The 21202-nt window shown below is 36.2% G+C and overlaps 2 protein-coding genes and 1 non-coding gene across 5 annotated transcripts; 1 reads left to right on the top strand and 2 right to left on the bottom strand.

The window, feature by feature from the left end:
- Positions 1 to 1072: 1072 nt before the first annotated feature.
- LOC111317895 (uncharacterized) lies at positions 1073 to 1908 on the top strand. Its single transcript, XM_089752141.1, has one exon. The coding sequence runs from the start codon at positions 1081 to 1083 to the stop codon at positions 1822 to 1824; it is 744 nt and encodes a 247-aa protein (XP_089608267.1). The 5' UTR covers positions 1073 to 1080; the 3' UTR covers positions 1825 to 1908.
- Positions 1909 to 2326: 418 nt separating this feature from the next.
- On the bottom strand, positions 2327 to 21146 carry LOC111317894 (alpha-glucan water dikinase, chloroplastic-like). 3 transcript variants are annotated; one of them, XM_089752130.1, is made up of 34 exons: positions 20958 to 21146; positions 20379 to 20679; positions 19236 to 19277; positions 18985 to 19094; positions 18779 to 18857; positions 18596 to 18687; positions 18342 to 18495; positions 17464 to 17685; positions 16961 to 17296; positions 16756 to 16863; positions 16550 to 16648; positions 16267 to 16407; positions 16088 to 16176; positions 14607 to 14741; positions 14339 to 14501; positions 14169 to 14258; positions 13913 to 14098; positions 13597 to 13659; positions 13459 to 13521; positions 13306 to 13365; positions 13070 to 13222; positions 12824 to 12907; positions 7229 to 7405; positions 6978 to 7102; positions 6599 to 6812; positions 6417 to 6520; positions 6148 to 6283; positions 5833 to 5958; positions 5150 to 5260; positions 4717 to 4815; positions 4123 to 4296; positions 3935 to 4027; positions 3617 to 3732; positions 2327 to 2851 (listed from the first exon to the last, which is right to left on the bottom strand). In XM_089752130.1, exons 2-34 carry the CDS (start codon positions 20652 to 20654, stop codon positions 2647 to 2649), a joined length of 4425 nt encoding a protein of 1474 aa, XP_089608256.1. In that variant the 5' UTR covers positions 20655 to 20679; positions 20958 to 21146; the 3' UTR covers positions 2327 to 2646. The 3 variants fall into 3 exon arrangements, with proteins under 3 accessions (XP_089608256.1, XP_022776138.2, XP_089608264.1); XM_022920403.2 differs by having other exon boundaries at positions 6996 to 7102; XM_089752138.1 differs by lacking the exons at positions 20379 to 20679; positions 20958 to 21146 and adding an exon at positions 20072 to 20110 and having other exon boundaries at positions 6996 to 7102; positions 19236 to 19355.
- LOC149520139 (U6 spliceosomal RNA) lies at positions 10042 to 10141 on the bottom strand. Its single transcript, XR_016335490.1, has one exon. It is a non-coding gene; the product is annotated as a U6 spliceosomal RNA (small nuclear RNA).
- Positions 21147 to 21202: the final 56 nt, after the last annotated feature.

The following is a 21202-nucleotide window of genomic DNA, read 5'->3' as shown; positions in this document are numbered from 1 at the left end:
TAGTTATATACCGTCAAAAAAATTTTGTCTATGCCGATAGTTGTATAAAATATTGGTATAAATATGATGTATTCTAATAATATTAAAAAATCATTAGTATAAATCTCTTTTATCAATAAAATTTCTATAAATCTATGCCGTTAATATAAGTAACCGTAAGCGAAAAATTTCTTGTAGTGTAATCCAATATAACTTATTAATTCGTATGCTATAAAGCACTAATTCCGCCGCTAGTTTCATGAATACCATGGCTTCTTTCTGTTGCCTGCAATTTGCTTAGTCGCTTAAATTTTACACAGTAGGGGGAAAATGGACCAAGTTAAGTCAATTAGCTCGAGGCCACTAAAGCTTTGATTAATGGCTGTAACTCAGCACTTGATTCTCCTTGTCTGCCTTCTCTCAGTTGTTCAATTTTGAAGAGTAACAGGTGCCATCTATCTTTTGCTATATACTAGATTTTTGAGTGATTTAGTCACATCCTGATCAAGAGGATGATGCTTGGATGACCAAGTGTCGATACACAGATTTTCCCTACATGGCATCGCAAGAACAACAAATATTATTTGTTATATTTCACCATTTGCTTTATGCTCCGAGTCGAACCAAAAAGAACTTATGCTGATCTGCAGTACTGACAATATTCCAGCTCAGATGTCACCTAATCATTGTTGCATTTATATTCGGTGTACTGGCGAATCACTTGCATGGTTGCACCTCCCAAAATCTTACAAACATAAAAAATAATAACGTCTTTCACCTTTTGATCTAATGATTAAAAAACTTTTTAAAAAAAATGTGGACGTGAATTCTAATCCCACCATCCCCTTCTCTTTCTACGGACGTTTATTCTCCTTTGAAAAAAAAAAATAGAGCACTAAATGCTTGTATCTGATCCGGTGACTGATACATTTAAAGATAAGATATTCTAGCACAGTTTCTTTTCTTTTTTTTCTTCTAGTAGGCCGGAAAGTGGTTGCATAAAGGTAGGATAAAACCGGTAATCCAAGTGATTTTATGTTGGTTATATAAGCCAGAGCTAAGGCACTCTCGTTATACAGCATCAACAAAAACAATCAGAAAATGGAAAAGCTGTTTCTCTTGATAGTGACAATGACAGCAGCGATAAGTTACCCAAGTGCTAAATTTTTGGCAATTTCAGGTTACGCGATTGAATCTCCACAATACAGAGTGTTATACTCAGAATCTGATTTTGAAATAAGATTGTACAAAGAAATGTCCTGGATGTCTGCTCTTGCCCACGGGACTTCCTTTCAGAATTCCACCAAAGATGGATTTCACAGGTTTCCTACTCCAAGAAACTTTTCCCTTCTGAATCTGGAAAATTTAAATGCTCACCTTATTCCTTTCTTTATCCTTGTATTGCTTTGCTTCAGATTGTATCAGTATCTTCATGGGGCAAACCTTAACCCTGCCCAGTTTTTGATGACTGCTCCTGTTGTAACCATTATCACTTTATCACCCTACGGGTCTGCATATATTGTAAGGTATTATCTGCCTTTAGAATATGACAGGACGTCTCCTCCACAGCCCTCCACTGAGTTGAATTTGTGGTTGGACAAGTGGACGAGTCAGTGTATTCCAGTCAGAGAGTTTCCTGGATATGCCAGCGACGACAACGTCGACAAAGAAAAAGATGCTCTGGTTTCTAGCCTTGGTAAACATGTGCCAACGTTAATGCAAGCGGTGGAAAACAACTATAGCTACGGCATTGCGCAGTACAATGCTTCAAAACATTCTACAGTGCGCATAAACGAGGTGTGGATGGATGTATCAGGTTTCACCGCAGAGGGCTGTCCAATCTAGCCATAGAACTTCTTTTATTTGAATAATGGTGTTTGGATGTAAATTTGTTGACGTTGAAATCTCGGAGGGACTGAAAACTGCAGCAGCATCTAGTGGATTTGCGTGAGAAATAGTAAAATTACATACTTGTTTTAAGTACCAAGCTTTCTAGAAGATTTAGGTGAACGAAATGTTAAGTACGGTTCCAAGATTGGACATGATTCTCAACTCTGAATTGTGGAGTGACCAGTTTGCCCTTTTGACAGAATGTTCTCGACTTCTTATTTTTTGAAATTGCCAGAACTACCTAATATAGAAAATAATATAAATTATATATCAAAAGCAGGTCCCTTTAAGGTCTCGATCATACCAATCAAGCTCTCCATTAAGGGAAGTCTTTTTACAACTTCATCACCTTAAAGGAGATAAAAGAACTTTAAGTTGGATTACTAATAAAAAGTAAAAGAAACATTATCTCACATAACAAAATAAAGCAATTAGAAACATTAATTTGTAGTTGATGTATGGAAATGAGGGGCATGTTTACTGCTATTAGTTTGGTAATACAACGTTGGAAGGCGCACAGAATTTGTTACAGATTACGGAAAGCTCTTAATTGCTGGGGACCACTGAATCGGCCACCTTGGATAAATCATATAAACACACTATCTTTACATTTTTCGGTATTTTGTTTTTATAACTTTTTCCTACTCTTCCTTTTTTCCCTGCCTCCTTTCTGCAGTTGCTCTTGGTTATTGTCTTTTTTTATTTAATCATATTACAACCTCGGCATAGGCAAAAACACTGCCAAAAGAATAAATATACTATAAAGAACAATAAGGATCACATCTGGGGTCTTGTCTGGACAACATAGACCTTCCCATCCCTGATGACACCTTCAATGTCTTGTGGAGATCCATACAGCTCCTCAATTGCATTTCCTGCACGAGCAATGCTAGAAAGGATTGATCTTTGAAAGTTGCCATCGTTTATCAATGGGTCAGATGAGTAATCAAGCACAACTTTCTCCTCTTCATCCATGGGTACACTGCACAAAAAGAAATGTATTACTGCACGTTGAAATTGACAGAAAAAAACGAATTAAGCATAAAATCATGACACTAGATTTCTTGAGAAATTTCCTTCGACCAGGAAGTTTATAAACAAAGATAAATGGTGAAAAAGAATAAACCTATTTAAGAATCGAATACGGGAACCAAAATCAAAGTACTAGACTAGATAAGAATGGCATTTTCAGTATAATTAACGTCTGCCACTAGCAAACAATATAATCAAGGATCTATACGTGTAGATCAACCTTTCAAAAAAGTCTTCTTTTGTCCATTAAAAGGTCAGTTATTACTGTTCAAGCATAGCTTAGGAATTGAAGAAGGATGGAGGTAGCTCCTGCGGTAAATGGCCCTATAGAGATACCCCTAGGCTCTAGCATAGCATCTACTAGCAAAAAACTCTCACCATAGCCCCATGCATTAACATCAGCCCTAAAAAATTTCTTATGCATCCATAAAAGGCTGGTGACCAGTCTACAGTTATAGATTAGGAGTTGACAAAAAGGGAAGGATGGAGCTTTCTTTAGCCATAAATGTTCACAGCTTCAAATATATCTCCAGTAGAATAAAATGTTAGACATTGATCACCAAGAATTCAAAAAGATGAACAGTTATCCATTTAAGTATAGCACAATACCGAGACCTCTTTTGGGGTACCAGCAGAAAAAAGGAAAAACCAAACCAAACACATCAAATAATATGTACATCACCCTCTTTGTGCTGAGACTTTGAAAGGAGATTACCTATCATAAAGGCCAGCACCCGCATAGCCTTCTAGATCTTCACCATTTGAATCAGATCGAAAGATAATAGAACGCCTTATGAAGAGACCAATTGGTTTGCTTGGATATCCCAATACCTGAAATATATTAGTGGAGATGATAGTGGCATTGTGATTAAATATAATTTTGTCAATTAATATGATAAAAGAGCATTGTAGTGACAGTTCTCTTATTCTGCATTACTTCATTAATTGCAGAAAGAATAGCAATGTCATATCTATCATGCTTCATTGTCCAATTTAAGTAAAATCTCCAATTAAATCTGCAGGCATGTTTTACCTGAGGAGAGTTGAGATTGTTTTTCTTGCAAACAAAACTCAAAGCACGACCTGGATAAGCTCCAACAAGAGTTTCTCCAAGTCCTTTCACCACCTATGTCAAACGGAGTGCTAATAATTCCTTTTTCTTTCATCAGGTTAAAAACTTACATGAGAGGATGACAAAAGATGATAAATGGGAATATATACCTCAGCATATATCTCTGATGAGTCCCCTGAAGATGGATTTGTAGTATGGATAACAAATGCATAATCAGCATTGATTACTTCCTGAACCAGGACAGCCATACATAGGTAGTCGTGGTCTAGTTTGGCTTTCCTGGTGCTGAAATATGCTCTCTCATTCCATTTTGAAGCCCATACCTAGATTGAGTACATGTAATAAATAGGTCAATGCTATACATCAAAATAGAAATCTATAACTGCAAGCACTTAAATTTAAAATTATGTGAATAGAAGGAACAAATTTTGAAAGGCCCTGTTACAAGTAAAAAGATAATGTTGTTGGATGCAAAAGGGAAGAAATAATGCCTATGGATCTCCAAATTTTAGGAAAAGGAAATTGGAGCAAAATGAAATGAAGAAAAGAAAAAGGTATCCTCTTCTAGTTTGGATGTCTAGTTAAAATATAAAGGACAATGAAACTCTTAGTCCTGACTCTACAATTGCAGTTAGTACTGGAGGATAATTATTGATTACACACTATTCGAATAAAGTGGCATGAACTGGGAATCAAAATTTCGAGGGATATGCTCTTCTCCTATGGCAGGAAAAATGGTTTACCTTCTTTATAGCAGTCCATGCTTGCTCCCACCTCTGTTCACCTTCATCTCCAGGCCAAGGCATGCCAGAATTCAGCATCTTGGTCTTCAGCTCTTTCACCTAAGGTAATAAGAAATAGAAACAAATCTGACTAATTGCGTCCCAAAGAAATCTCTGATTCAAGTGCTATCAATTTCTTAACTTATTATCAAGAAAGGAAGGCACAAAGATCTTGAAAAAACAGTTGATTCACATGGAGATATAGGTAATATGGGGAGAAGAGAGATTTTTCTAGGTAAAACAGAGGATTTGGACAAATGAAAACTTCCCACGCAGAGAACAACTCCACAAAAACACGTTCCAAGCTCTTATGACTGTTTATAATGATGCTATCAAATAGGTAATGAAAGCTTCGCAGAAGAAACATCTTAAGCTAAACGGGTAAAATACAAACCAATTGGAGCGGTGCTGCCAGCTGTAGAACTGTCTGACGAATCTCCCCAAGTGCACCAAAGTCTCCTTCTCCTAACTTTTTCTTCAAAATTTGCAACTTCTTAACCACTCCCTGAGAATTAAAGAGGAGAGAATGAGAGATATTAGAGGACTATTTTGACAAAAAAAAGAAGAGGATCTAAATGCATATTGACACAAGTGAACATGTTTTTCAGCAGCAGTTTGATTATTATTATTATTGTTGTTATTATTTTGGAATAACTTTTTTACCAATCCTTTTTAAGTTACAGATATACTGGCCTAGAGGCACTAACTGTACAAAATTTCATACCCCAATCGGAAGCCAAAGTAGTTAAATCAAAACAAAATATCTGCCCTACTAGAGATTTTTCCCTTATAATTTTAAGAAGCCAAGGAAATAGAATTTAGAAGGTTGGGTGGTGGTATTCTTAATCAGACTAACTTAAATATCACAGGTTTACTTGCGAAATTTGCATAAGAAAATCTCATCTGGTCACACAACGATAAAAATCCAGGAGCTTGATTTCGATCAATGTAAGTTTAAAAGGCCACTTTACAAAATGGAAAACTTGAACCCCTGAATGAAGTCATTGTAAACAAATTGCATCTGTGCATGCATTAAGAAAGCAAGGACACATTATTGAAGATCAGAATGAGAAAAACCTGGTTTACTTTATCTGCAAGAACCTTCTCAAATACTCCAAATGGAATGGCAACCGATGTGGGAATCCCAACCAAAGATGGTACTTTTCCTTTTAGATATGAGATATTACGTGATTTAGCACCAACCTAGAAGAGAAAAGAAATTGTCTCCACGCATAAATTAGACATACAACATCATAAACATAGTTCAGAGCTATAGCATGCAAAGAGCTTCAAAAAGTTCAAAATTCAATCTCATTGTAACTCTTTAGGTTAAGAAAGAAGAACAAAATAAAAGTTATGGTAATAAAGTGAATAAGATTTTGCAAGCCTAACCATTTCAGGTGTAAACTCCTCTGCTGATATGGCATATTTACCGCTAAACTGCTTTCTGACCAAACTAATAGATGATGGACCATCTCCCTTCAAGTTACTTGAACTTGAATCAGCTAGCTCACCCTCCGTCACCTCACTAATTTAATGCATAAAAGAGAGAATGAGATTCAAATTACCTCTGCTTATATGAAAACAGTGGATTTGTTTAATTTCACCTCGTGATGCTTGATGTATTAGACATGTTCAGAATTAATTAGAGATAGCACTACCTATAAACTACATCTGCAGATGAAGGTTTTAGGCGCAACAATTTCCCTTTGTTTGCTCGAAGGTCAGACAGAATATTAGGATCAAAGCACGTAGCAAAGCAAACCTGCAGGTGGTATTATGCCCATCTTAGTACACAGTCAATTATCAGCTATGGAGAAATCATAATGCACCAGGTAATCACCTTGCAATTTCTTGCTCGGACAGAAACATGAGATAAAACATCTGGCATGTCAGGTGTCAACACAGCAACTGTACCATCTGGAATTTCTTCTTCTCCTTTTACACTTTTTGCCACTAAAATAGTAGGTTGGTCATAAGATTTATTCTGTACCGCAAGCAGCTCATCTACAACATCAACATATCCAACAACCTCAACTGGACTGATAACCTGCCAACTGTCACAGGACATGAAAAGTTGCATTAGTAAGTTCCAGTAAGTAACAGGCTCATATTTCTTTAACCCTATGCTCAAATCTCCTTAAATGAATTAAACCTAGGTATAATTGCATGAGAAGTTGTTTCACTGCCAATATTTTCTAATTATGAGTCAGTTAGCAGACCAATGATTATACACCAACCAGCCAAGATGAGCAGTCTCCCGAAGAACAGGATCAAGTCGATTAATAAGCAAGGATAAACTTGCAGCTGATCCAGCACGGATAATTTCTTCAGTAAATATGTTGATCTGGAAGAAAATTCAACAAATGCACACTTTATCTTCCCATTTTGGTTAGTGAGATTATCATCTAGTACCTGCAGAAATTTTACAGTGACCAACTAAGTTTGAGATTTGAAAGAAGTTATAACATACAGCCCACTGGTCTACTCCAAGCAATGATCCAAGATATTCTGCTGATGGTTGCAAAATATGCTGATAACACTCAGCTTTGCTAGCCAGTGCAAGGCGAGTTCTATCTAGAACTGATTTTGCATACAGTGCCCAGTAAGCACTTTGACTCTTGCACATGCTTATGGCATTATGCCATCCCTGCATTAGTAATGAAGTAGCAGTTGTTATCCATGATCTAAACATACCGACACTTGTATGATCACATGCCGTAAAGAAAGAGTTTTCATGGAACCCTTGAAATTTTCTCCTTTTGCAAAGGACATAAGAAAGGCAATCCATGCACTTGAACATGCTAGAAATTAATTTCTCAATGTTGCAGCTAACCATTAATGACTGGAAGAAGAAAAAGTGACTTAGTAAATGCAGCAACTATCTAGCCCTGTATTAAAAGTTTGAGTCAATTTTGTCAAGTTTCTATGGTTGCTTTGCAACTTCAAGCAAATGGACTTTCAAATCATTCCTCAGAAAAATTGCATGAAAGAATTCCAACTAGAATACGGTGTTTAACATTCTCAGCAAACATTTTGTTATCTTCATCCCATGCTCTCTCCAAAGTCTCCTGTACTCGCAAAAAGGGACTATTCTAGCTATTTAACTCTACAAAGCAACCTAGCTCTGGATCAAAAGTTGTTATCTTACAACAGAGATATTTGACTCAAACTACAAAGATTCAGTATTGGTATGCCCATTACTCTCTAAGGCCCAACGCCCAAGGCAAAGCCAAGCCCATGAGGCCATCGATTATGGAGCTGTCCAGGTCGCTCCAAGATACAAGTGCCACTTGCGGACAACTATTCTGACCTGCCAGTTCAGAGGAGACAAATACACCTTGGCACCAGAACATATGATCCAAGGTATAAAAGGTATTAGGTAAGGTCTCTGTAGGAAACTTAAAGAACAATTGTTCTTATTTCTTCTAATTATATCTACAATGAAGGAGTACATCTAAATAAATAGGAACAGTGAAGTTCTTTATTAGGAAACAACTTACATGAAACAGAAAACAAAAAATAATAAAAGGAAAGAGAATTATTATATTCTAAAATAGAAACAAATCCCTAAAAACTTGACAATCAGAATAGTTGACTAAATCAGAAGAGTAAATGAGAAACATTCCCAAAATAAATTAGGAGAATCAGATCTGCACTAATGTAAGAGAATCAGATTTCTACAGTCCCCGTTAAGCTGGGTTATGAATGTTAATCATACTCAGCTTGGATTTCAGTCCATCAAAAATGCTTCTAGGAAGAGCTTTAGTCAAAATATCTGCAATTTGTGAACTTGTAGGGATATAGGCAGTTTGACCGACCCATTTTCTATCTTTTCCTTTATGAAATGTCGGTCCAGCTCTATGCGCTTGGTCCTATCATGATAAATAGGATTTTTGGCAATACTTATAGTAGCCTTATTGTCACAAAACAGTGTCAAAGACGTCACAGTTTGAACTTTTAATTCTCCAAGTAACCTCATCAGCCAAATTCCTTCACAAATACCATGGGACATTGCTCTAAACTCAGCATCAGCACTGCTCCTAGCTACAATAGCTTGCTTTGTACTTCTCCAAGTGACCAAATTGCCCCAAACATAAGTGTAATATCCAGTAGTGGACCTCTTATCTGTTACTGATCCAGCCCAGTCAGCAACTGTGTACACCTTGACTGCCCTATCCATTGACTTCTTAAAATATAGATCTTCACCAGGACTCCTCTTTAAGTACTATAAGATGCGAAGAACAGCTTTGAGATGATCCTTGATTGGATTATTCATGTATCCATTCACCATCCTTACTGCAAACCTAATATTAGGTCGAGTGTGGGAGAGGCAAATAAGCTTCCCAACTAATCTTTGGTATCGCCCTTTGTCCATGAGAGAGCTTCTATTTTCACTTCCAATTTTATTAGTTGAGTCTATGGGTGTATCGACAGGTTTGCATCCAATCATGCCGGTTTCTTTAAGTAGATCAAGTACATACTTACGCTAAGACACTGATATTCCATTCTTAGATCGAGCCACTTCCATCCCAAGGAAATATTTAAGGAACCCCAAGTCTTTCATTTCAAACTCCTTTGCAAGGAGTTTCTTCAAATCATCTATTCCTTTCTTGTGGTCTCCGGTGATTATGATATCATCCACATAAACATTAAGAATAACTTTTTTTCTTTCATTAGTGAACTTAACAAACATAGTATGGTCAGATTGACATTGAAGGAATCCATACTTCTTCATTGCCTTGGTCAACCGTTCAAACCAAGCTCAAGGAGACTATTTAAGTCCAGACAAAGATTTCCTGAGTTTGCACACTTTGCCCATGTTATCTTGCCTTTCGAAACCAGGGGGAATTTTCGTGTAGACATCCTCCTCCAAGTTACCATTTAAGAATGCATTATAGATATCAGGTTGGTGGAAAGGCCAATCTACGTTGAATACTAGTGACAATAGAACTCTAATTGAATTGAGTTTAGCTACCGAAGCAAATGTCTCCTTATAGTCTATCCCATAGGATTGAGTGAACCCCTTTGCAACAAGTTTAGCTTTGAACCTGTTTATACTTTCATCTACATTGTACTTTATTGTGAAGATCCACTTACATCCAACCAAGGTCTTCCTTGTTGGACAAATCTGAAATTTCCCATGTCCCATTTTTCTCTAGTGCTTTGATTTCTTCAAGAATTGCTGCCTTCCAATCTGGTTCATTGAGGGTTTCCTGAATATTTTTTGGAATTTGCACATTGTCAAGGTTAGTGGTAAAGGCTCAAAAGTTTGGATTAAAACTGTCATATGAGATGTACTTGCAGTAAGGTGCGTGTCATCCTTGCATAGGGGCCATGCTAATCTTCTCTGTATTGTTCCAATTTTATCGGATGTCACTTCGACATCCGATAAAATTGGAATGATACAGAGAATATTAGCATGAATGTCCAGATCACCAACTGGCTTACACGTTTCAGTTTTAGATTCAATAGGGACATTACCTATGTTAGTTTTAGGTTCTTGAAGACTCAGATCAGGTTGATTTTTAGTGTTGGACTATGTACAGTTGTCCACTTCTTCCTAAGGTTTTTGCTTCCTTGAGTAGACTATCAATTTTTTTTTTTGTTTTTTCTTGCATAACCTTAGGGTTTGAAGAGTCGAGAGTTGTTTGAATAGGTTAAGGTTCGAAATCTGCATGGTTGATAGGTTGGGTAGGTTGAGATTTTAATTTTGAAAAGGTTGGTTAGGAATTTGGTTTTGAAGGGGTTGGTTGGGAAATTGGCAAGTCAACATCCAAGAATTGACATTCCTAAGTAGTATTCTCCTCCTAAATATCATTCTTGCTGTAGTATGGAAGATTCTCAAAGAAGGTGACATACATAGAGCTATAGAATTTTTTCGGTGATGGATGAGTAACCCCTATAGCTTTTTTGGTTTGGGGAATAACCAAGGAAGATGCATTTTAAGGCTTTGGGATCAAGCTTGCTGTAGTTTTGTTGGCTAATATGAACAAAGGCAATGCAACCAAAGAGTTTGAAGGGAATTGAAGAAATCAACCGAGTTTGTAAGTAAAAAGCAAGGATAGTTTGACAAGGTGTTTTAAAGCCAAGAACTTGAGAAGACATTCAGTTAACCAAATAAGTTGCAGTAAGGACAACTTCTCCCCAAAAATATATACACATTGGAAGTCAACAAGAGGGATCTAGTCACTTCTATCAAATATCTGTTTTTGTGTTAGGCAACCACATTTTGCTATGAAGTGTCAACGCAAGAGCTTTGATTAATAATGCCATGCTTGGTGAGGTAAAGGCCGAGAATAGAGTTGAAGTATTCCCTTCCATTGTTAGTTTTTAGGACTTGGATTTTGGCTTGGAATTGGGTTTGTACCATGCTATTGAAGTTTTGAAAGATTTGGCTAACCTCGAATTTTTCTTTCATAAGGAATACCCAAGTGAGTCGAGTATGATCATCGATGAATGTAACAAACCACCTACAACCTATGATATTGTTAACTCTTAACGGTCCCCAAATGTCACTGTGAACCATTGAGAAAGGCTGCGAGGATTTATAGGAAAGGCTAGGGTAGGTATTTCGAGTGTGCTTGGAAAGTTGACAAATTTCACACTAGAAATCTTTAGAGATGTTATTGAATAATGAGGGAAATAGCCTTTTTAGGTATGAAATATTTGGATGTCCTAATCTATAATGCCATAACATGATAAGGTCATCCTTACTAGTACTAGAGGCTAAGGCTATACAAGAGTTTTGTGGTCTTTCAAGTGCACCATCTTGAAGAAGGTAGAGCCCTACACACATCCTAGCACTGCCAATAATCCTCCCCTAGCCCAATTCCTTAAATTCACACAAGTTGGGAAAAAATTTAGTGACACAACATCTATCCTTCATAAGCTTACTAATAGAAAGTAGGTTACAGCTCAAATTAGCGACATGGAGGACAAAGTCAAGTGTTATGTCTTTCGAAACTACAATAGAATCTGTTCCTGCCACCTTTGAGAGAGAGCTATCAGCAATTTTTAAAGCAGAACTATCATAGCAAGGGCTATATGTGTTGAATAAGGATGCATCTCCAGTCATGTGATCTGATGCTCTTGAATCAACAATCCAAGATTGTATATTTCCCCATTGAACACTTAAGGTGTTTAGGAAATTACCTTTTTGTGCTAGTAAACTAGTTCCAAAGATTGTAGACTTGTTTTGAAGGGTTTGTTGGAGCATCACTTCTTTGTGACTTTCCTCATGCCATGCCTCTGCAGAAGAAGAGTTCTCACTCCTGCTAACCATAATGGAAACTCGTGTAGCTACAGTCTAATGGTTCAGGCCGACTTGCTCTAATACCGTATAGGAAACTTAAAGAACAATTGTCCTTATTTCTTCTTATTCTATCTACAATGAAGGAGTACATCTAAATAAATAGGAATAGTGAAGTTCCTTATTAGGAAACAACTTACATGAAATAGAAAACAAAAAATAATAAAAGGAAGGAGAATTATTCTATTCTAAAATAGAAACAAATCTCTAAAAACTTGACAATCAGAATAGTTGACTAAATCAGAAGAGTAAATGAGAAATATTTCCAAAATAAATTAGGAAATCAAGCTGCACTAATGTAGGAGAATCAGATTTGCACTAATATAGGAGAATTAGATTTCTACAGTCTCAGACCCCTAGGATACATGATTCTCATTCTCTACAGCTCCATCTCTTTTTACAGCAGTTTCCATCTTCTCAATCTTAGATACCTCACCAATTTGAACGTCAAAATGGACCTTGGAATCCAAACTCCGATGCCCCTGACTATTCTTTACACTTTGGCAAGTTGTGGTCATTACCATCCTTCAGCCTTTTCAAGGCCCATTCCCATAATCTCCAAAAAGAGATCAACAAGTATCAAGTTCCTTATCATCTTCCAACACATTTTGAAATACATTTGACAGAATCTTTGACACAGATGAGTAAATGTTATCATTAATCAAATTTTCCCCAAGAAATTTATAAACTTAGAATCTGTTGATGCCCTAAAGAAATAACAGCAATCATAACTCTGTATGACAGAAAGTACTTTACCTTCAAACAATAGACCAGATCCTCATTGTCATCTGATGAAAGTGCAAGGTTTTCTAGAACAAGAGCGATGAAATACATGATTTTCTGCAAGATGCACAAGAAGCCTAATCAGGAATTCATACACTTAATAGATAGTATTAAAATCATCCACCACACCATGTGGTAGAGATACCAATCAGTGAAGAGCATTGCAAGGAAATATTATAAGTATGGGACATAGGATATGGTGAAGACAACAGGATTTACCTCTGGTCCAGCATTATTCAGCTCCTCATAACCTCTTTCAATAGCCGTCCTAACAGTAGAGTCAAGGGCAATGTCTAAAAACAATAGATCCTTCAGACGACCACTAGACTTCAACAACAATGGTCGAAGCTCTTCACGAACCTCAAGCAAACCCTGTGAAAAAGGGGTTGAAAGATGGTATATCGGAGAAAATAAACAGGCGTAATGATTACAGATCTCCAATCAAATGTCAATACCTCAAGCAAGGCTTCTACATTTCTGTCTTCAATGTGTTCAAGGACAAACCGAAGCAATTCCTGTTATGAATGTATCTCTAATATATGATCAACTTTTTTGAAAAAAAAAAAAAAAACATTTGAAAGAAAATTGAAGATAAAAGTTAAACTTACTGGAAATCCTGATGGCAAGCCAGCTACAGGATTTATTTGCACCCCAACCATGAAACCTTCACCCTGAACACAGAGAAAGCTCTTGTCAAATGCTGACAATAATTTGTCAAGGCAATTTTACCTTATATCTAATATTACCTCTGCTCTGTAGCCCATGCAATTTGAAATAGCAGACTCAAGATCTGCACCAGAATGAACCGCCTACACATAAATCACAAAGTATCAGTACAATGCAAGGAAATTAATTCAGCATAAGAGAGAGCAGATGAAACATAAACTCGTGTCTCAAAAGCAAAACAGGAATCTCGATGATAATGAGATAAAAGAACAGGTAAGGAACCTAGAACCAATATGTGAATGATGTCTATTATAATATCCTGTTCAGGCATAAAGGTGATGATGACAAATCGAGAACATTATAATGAATACAACTATAAAGGTTTAAACAACTGACCTTTAAGGTTCTCATATAATGTCCAAGATCACGCAAAAGACCTTCCTTCTGATCTCTCCTAAAACTGGGTTCAGAATGGATAGCACGGTCATAACTTAAGAGGCGCTCCTTTGTTATTCTATTCTTGTTTAGAGTTTTCCAGTAGATGCTGATGTCAAAGTCACTTTTAATATAATCTATCAATGCCTGCAAGCATTTGATCTGTTAGCTGATGGAAACTACTTAAGGATTTTCACTAAATTCACATATCTGATACCTGACAGATTACAACGTCATCTGGACTGGTATTATTATGTAACTTCTGGTGCCATTCCTCCATCATTCCTCCCTTGCAATCATTTTTTCTCTGAAACAGATAGATAAGAGTTCATATAAATATACAATAAGAATAGTGAAAAAGAAAGTAACCTGTTCTTCAAGATTGACCTGGATGACCAGTATTTCATCCCTAATTCTTTGTCCCACATCCCCTTCACCTCCACGACCAACAGACGACATAATCATGCGCAAAAGCTCCCGATGCTGTGGATGAGTGGTGTAGATACTCTGGAGCAAGTCAGTTAGTCTATCCTGTGCCTTACTTATCTCGCTGCACAAAATAAAAGTAGCAACCACATTTGCATTCATATGATTGCCATACATGTACAAAAAAGTTGACCACTCGTAATCTCAAGTCAATTAATCTAATCTGTACCGCGGTTTCACATTGTAGTTTTTGTTCCATATGAGCTGCCTTGTAGCCATAAACCTCATCCACACTAAGATCCCAGCAAGGCCCAATTCACCAGTATGTTTGACTTGATTCATTAAATCTGACGCAATATTAAATCTAAAAAAGGGAAACAGCAAGACTTATTCCTTGAAGAACAACGGGCAACTGAACATAATTAACAGAACATAAAACTCAGAAAGGTCACATGTGAAGTAAAAATATGAGTACATTAAGAGAAATTCAAAGATTTATAACTTAACTTACTAATCTGCAGGAGTGAAATTTCAACCTCCATGTCACGCATGAAACCAATAACAAGACATGAAGGAGCCAAAAGACACACACGACAACAACTTGTGAGTGCCCAAGAGAGAGAAAGTAGGATTTCAAAAGCTCTACCATCATCCAAGGATGGAAGGCATCATTGTGAGGTTCATTATTGCCCAAGTGAAGGGAATATATATTAATATATTTATAAAGGGGCAAGATCAACTTACATCAGTTTTACACCTTTTTCTAACCATTGATTTCAATAGATCCAAGGATGAGAGAGACAAGTCAAAAAAAGAAAAAATGGTTTAATCTCATCCCTTAGATCTATTGAAATCAATGGTTAGAAAAAGGTGTAAAACTAAAAAGTTTTACACTAGTGTAAGTTGATCCTTCCCCACTTATATATATATATATATATATATATTGGTTTGCATGCATTTTGAGAACAATGACCATCAGAGTAAGACTGCAAAACAATATGCTTTTCACATCTTTCTTTCTATGCCTTTTTTTTTACTGTTCTTCCATGATCACCGGTATAGTTATATGTCCTGCCAATGTCTTAGGCAATCTATAAGGCAAGATATCACAACTTGAACTAATTTTAACAAAACCATGATCTTGCTTTCAGCAAAAGAGGGAGTCTAATAATGAAGAACCAGCTAACGTTTTAAGCAAGATCCTTTTGGGGAGTATAGTTAAGGCCCAGCAACTACAGCAATTCAATTAGTACATTTGAAGAACCTGGATAGGCTTGGCAACTAATTTGAGCAGATTTGAAATTTTTAATGAAATTGAAGGTAAGGAAAAAAAAAAATAAGGAAACTGTGTAAATCTAAATTTCCTAAGACATTAAATCTTGGATTTTGTACAGGCCCTACTGGTTCACATCAACGGGGTGGGTTCCAAAAAGAAACACTCAAATCATGACATTGGGCAACAAATAATTAGAACTCAAAAGGACGACATTAAAATACGGACACAGATTATCTGCATTTTCTAGGAGAAGAGAGACAACTCCTAATGGCAAGGAATCTAATAACTATTTCCTTGTAGACTTCCAGAAGCTAAAGGAAAATTGTCTTAGTATTGCATGCTACAAGGATAACTAAATTCCTAATAACTCTGCAATATCATAAATGAGAAACAGTACAACCAAAATGAAGTCCAAGTCCCAGAAGTTCACTGACCGGTGCATAAAAGACTTCTGCGCCTCTCTCTCCATCTCTGCTATTCTATTCAACAAAACCTTTGAAGTACCTTTGCCATCACTAGCATCCTTGTGTTTTTCAAGAAAACTACAGTTAATCATACAGGAAGGCACTTCAAACTGAAAATAACATATGCAAAACATGTAGATAGACCCAACCTTTTGAACTTGCTTGAATCTCTGGCTGAACTCAGCATAGAAGTTGAAGCCATTATTTTTTATCCACTTCTCACCAGAAAGAAGAACAAATGGCATCCCTTTAAATTTACCATCCTCGATCTCCAACTCAAAGCATTGCACCTGAAGATGATTTCAGGATATGAATAAGAGGACAGTTTTTTGTATCTTCTCACATGTTAAATCTCAGTAAATCCAATTAATGTGTATTATAGGACTTCAGTCCCAAGGCACACATGATAAGATTCAAATCTAAATAGTGAACCTGTTTACTAAGATCATCAGAAGAGCTTGTTGAAAATTTTGATTCGGCAGCTCCACCTAGAGAAACTGAACCAGGAGGGAGAACAGCGCGAGGTGGTGGCTGAAAAATTTTCACATATACTAGTCTCAGGCTTATATGAAAGAAATAGTGATTCAATTCCAAAGTCCAATGCTTCCTGAGGAATGTAACAGTTTAAGGGATCTTACCAGCCACTCTCCAGCCTTTTCAGATAGAGCCCAATGAAGGGTAAGTGGTTCTTCAAAATTAGTAGCTAGGTGAATCTTTGTCTTACCAGCAGGTTTGGTTACAAGTACCTGGAATATTGGAAGGAGTTGAAACTTTAAAAATTTTTGCAAGTGAACATCCTTAAAGAGAGAAGGCAGAGTCAGAGAAACACTTGTTATATCTTACCAAAAGCTCCCTCTCACCAAGTTTGTAAATTTTCTTGTTCATAACAGGGCTGCCATCCAGTTCCTTTTCCTTAGCAAAATGTTCAACTGCTGTCAATGGTTTTGGTTCAACAGAGATGCTTTCCTCTACAGATTTCACTGTACGCTTATTAAGAAGCTGCAGCAAGTCCCTCTGCTTGCGCTGAATTCGTTCAGCACTAAAATATCTTTTGTCCTGCAGTTGCTTTGAAACCTTAGTCTCTATCTCTCCTTTAGTAATCTTCTTTCGAATTTCATCAAGAGGTACACCTTTCTCTAATTCGGATTGCAACTCTTTCCTTGCTTCCTCAAATTCCCTCTAATTATTGAAACATTGCTTCAGTCAGTATTTAGAACATGCAATGACCAAGGGTCTCATTAATCTTTTAAAAATGAATGAACAATCACTTAGTCCAATTTGCTTTAATAAATAAGGTTTTGAAACAAAAAAGACTCTTAAAATCCAGTTACAGATGGGAAAATTACAAGCTGTTGCTCTGGGGAATAATTTGGCTTCCCCGCTTTCTCCCATCGTATATAGGATTGTATTTGGACAAGTTCATCAGGTATCTTGTTCTTTGTTTCATGACTAGCAGTCTCCTTGTATTCTTGTCCACTTTTTTTTGTTAGTTTTGTACGGATGTTGTCCATAGAAGTACCCCTTGCAATTTCCTCCAATAGCTCAGCACGAGCTGCTTCATATTCCTCCTATGACAAGGGAAAGGTAATTGAGACAAGGGAAGAAATTGCACAAAATCCAAAAATAATAGTACCATTTCATATTGTTTGGAGATTTAAAGGAAGAAAGAAAGCTTCAATTCATGATTTATGCATACGCATTTATAAATGAAAACCCTTCTTTTCTCTTAAGATTGCTCCACTGATTGAAAAGTCTAAAATGAAATAACAACATGAGCCATATTTCTTGAATTCTTAAACAAAGAGTTGGAAACTAAAGGTATTGCAGCCAAAACTTTTTGTTAACCAATACTGGGGCATGCCTTAAAATTTTATCAGATGTTGCCTAATAAATTGCTCCATTCCATCAAAAAAAAATTCTGTTAAAAGCACATGCAGTAAATAAGGGAAAATTAGTTTTAAGTGTTAATTAATTCCACAAAACAGAGAACATTAACACTTAGAATAGATAAGGCAAAAAATGCCTAAACCTATTTCCATAGGCTAATTAATGAGCAAACAAGTTAAATATGCAAGAAAATACATTAATTCACTTCTACCCAAAAGGAGAAGGAAAAAATGGAGCAAGAAGAAAGGACCAGAAAAAGAAGAACAACTGGAAATGCAGGACTTAACTTTAACAATATTTACAAATAAACTGTATAATTCTTAAACTTATTACTTGCCTTCTCTTGCTCAGGGGTATACATCTGTTTACCCTTTTGCTCCCACCTCAAATATGCTTGAATCTGAACAAGATCTTCAGGAACTGAAATATTTGAAATCAACATCTCCCTCCGAGGTAACTTAACATGAAAGTTCAGACCATTATTTTTTATCCTGCAAATGGAAATAGGGAGAGAAAAAAACAATAAATTCATTTTAAGTAGCCTTTCTAAATGCTATAAACTTAATAAAAACAAAACCAATGGATACTTGCCATTTATTTCGGGATTCATCAAATATGAGAAACTCTATAGCTTGTATCCGAGGATCATCAATTTCTAACTTTAAATAGGAACTGGAGCCAGACTACAGAAAAGCAATATGTAGACAAAATAAACAACTAATTGTCTGTTAGGATTAGTCGAAAGGAAATATTTGTCTATTTTTTGGCACTAACCTTCACAAATGGACTTCTTAGGGCTCTATTCTTGTAGTTTCTGGTCCCTTCTGGTTGACGTGAAGGAAGTATCCACTTTCTGTCAAAAAAGAAAAAAAAAGGAATAGAGCTTTCTCAAACTGTAATAATTAAACCCAATATCAACTCTTGAAAATCAAAATCAAATGTAATGTTCATAAACCACTGACAGGTACAAGTGAACTTACTCGTTTCTATCACGTATCCCACCCCAGTGCAAGAGCAAAGAGTCACTACCATACATGATTCTAAAATTCACTTGTGTAATAGACCCTGAAGTAGGAGCACTAGCATAAACCTGCTCAATTAAAAAAGGGTGAATCTTGTGTCAGTATAAGACACAAAGGAGCTATAAATACTAAGATAAGGTCAATTGAACCAGTGGTTTATTCAGAGTATATGGGCTAGCTAAAACTATTTAACACCAAACAATAACTACCTGCAATTCAATATTCCCATCAACATTGAATTTTCCGAGATGCTGCAACAAAGTAAGAATTCGTCAAAATTTTTAGATAAATAAAACAAAAAAACTGTGTGCCAATGAACCTACTAACACCTGCAAATTTCCGAAAAAGGAAGTCAATTCATATATAATTGGTTTTGCTTCAAACAAACAGAGAAAAAGAAAAAGATATGAATGCTTCTTTTTGTATCTCCACTCAAGAAAGGAACAAAAACAATTTTAAAAAAGGATATTTGAGAAGACACAGAGCAAGATTTAGATGTCTGATAAAATTAAAAGAAAATACTTATCCTATAAACTTCTTTTCTGTAGATCACAATATACTTGTTTTATGCAATTCATGGCAAGTGCTTATTCAAATCTAAAATAGCTTATCACAAAGGGATATGACATAGCTGGTTCCTATGCCTTCATAGTCAAGTTTAAGTTGCAATAAATTGTTCCTAGGTTTCGAGCGTTTAGGGAATGACCCAGTGAAAGAATCCCTTATCTTCAAATTTGAAAAAACAAAGTGAACTAAGTTTGATAGAAGGATTAGTGAAACTAGCATAGCAAGCACTGGGAACAATAGGCTCAAAGACAAAACAACACACAAACTGCAATACAGTACACTTTGTAGCAAAGCTATACTTTACTTTATGCCAAAAAAACACAAAAAAAAAAAAAATCTTCTCAATAAAGCGCAGAAAGGTTTAAAATATGACAGAAAATTCAGCCTAAGGAAAGTTTTTAGGTGAAGTACACATATCCAGTTCCAGAGAATATTTTGGAAAAATAAAGAGAGAGGCTGGATGATGCCCACAACTTACCGGTCTTATTTTTAGTGGGAATAATCACACAACTTCGACAAAGATCAATCAAGAGGAAAACCAACACAAAATAATATATTTCATTTCGAGGTCCATTAAGCAAAATAGACTATGAAAGCTACAGTTGGGACTATTAAGCGAAGCTCTAAAGAAAATTTACCACCCAAGCTCGTCAGCATATATATATATATATACATATCCATTCTTTAACGAATTAACAACCATAATTGCCTTGCAGATATTTAAATCTAAAATTCAAGAAAACTGAAAGCATCAGCAAAGCAACAAGCGTAGAAAAGATTTTTACCTCGGAAGCCGGATCAGCAGCTAACACGGCTTGAGGGATGAACGTAACAGCCGGTCGGCTCCCCATGGCTAATTTCTGTTTCCTCTTACTGATCAAACTGTTACCATAAAACATCTGATACTTGCGTGGCAGAGCTGGCGATTTATTCAGGGAAGCAGTGGCGCACAAGGAATTTGTAGGGACGCCAGAAGAATTTTTTACTTTGCTTCGATGCTCTAAAACCGTGGGACAGAAGAAATGCTGCTGCATCAAATTCTGGCCTACGCTATTACTCATCTTCCTTTGTTAAGACTTCGTATCCCTGAAGAATTGAATTTCAGCAGTTACTTAAAAATGTACATCTTAAAAAAAACTTTTTTTTCTGGATGAAATAAATTCAAAAGGTATTAGTATAATATCGTTAATCGCATCATTTCACTCCAAGAATGAAAAGAAAAGTATTCACCATTATACATAACAATTCTTTCACAATTTCGCAAAAGAAAAAAAATCAAATTTATAAATTGCGAGAAACATTCTGTATATCCAAGGTTTGTCAGAATGATGTAGTGTTGAGAGAATGAATTTATGAAAAATTACCCTGAAAGAGTTGGAAATCTGGATGAGAGAAATGGAGTGAATATACGATCAGATTCTAAATAAGAACCGATAAGAATTTTTTGGTTTTGTAATTAGCAAATTGAGTGTTTGAATTAACAGTGTGGTGCGGGTTATGGGGGCTTTAGCTCCAGTGAGTGGAAAATATCAAAATTATTGAAATCAGGAGCCGGACTTCCGTCAGTTCAGTATGGCGATTAATCAATCATAAGCGATGGACGCGTGCC

Source organism: Durio zibethinus, chromosome 2, assembly GCF_047325235.1.
Source record: "Durio zibethinus cultivar Kanyao isolate XHJ-2024 chromosome 2, ASM4732523v1, whole genome shotgun sequence".
Taxonomy (NCBI): Eukaryota; Viridiplantae; Streptophyta; class Magnoliopsida; order Malvales; family Malvaceae; genus Durio; species Durio zibethinus.
This window is presented reverse-complemented; position numbering and strand designations above follow the sequence as displayed.

Excerpts from the sequence above, each read along its gene's own strand:
- LOC111317895 (XM_089752141.1), top strand. The coding sequence starts at position 1,081 with ATGGAAAAGCTGTTTCTCTTGATAGTGACAATGACAGCAGCGATAAGT.
- LOC111317894 (XM_089752130.1), bottom strand. The coding sequence starts at position 20,654 with ATGAGTAATAGCGTAGGCCAGAATTTGATGCAGCAGCATTTCTTCTGT. Across the intron at positions 7,103-7,228 it reads TTGGAGTAGACCAGTGGGCT|ATCAACATATTTACTGAAGA; the intron begins GTATGTTATAAC and ends ATTTTCTTCCAG. Across the intron at positions 6,813-6,977 it reads TGGTTGGTGTATAATCATTG|TTGGCAGGTTATCAGTCCAG; the intron begins GTCTGCTAACTG and ends GTCCTGTGACAG.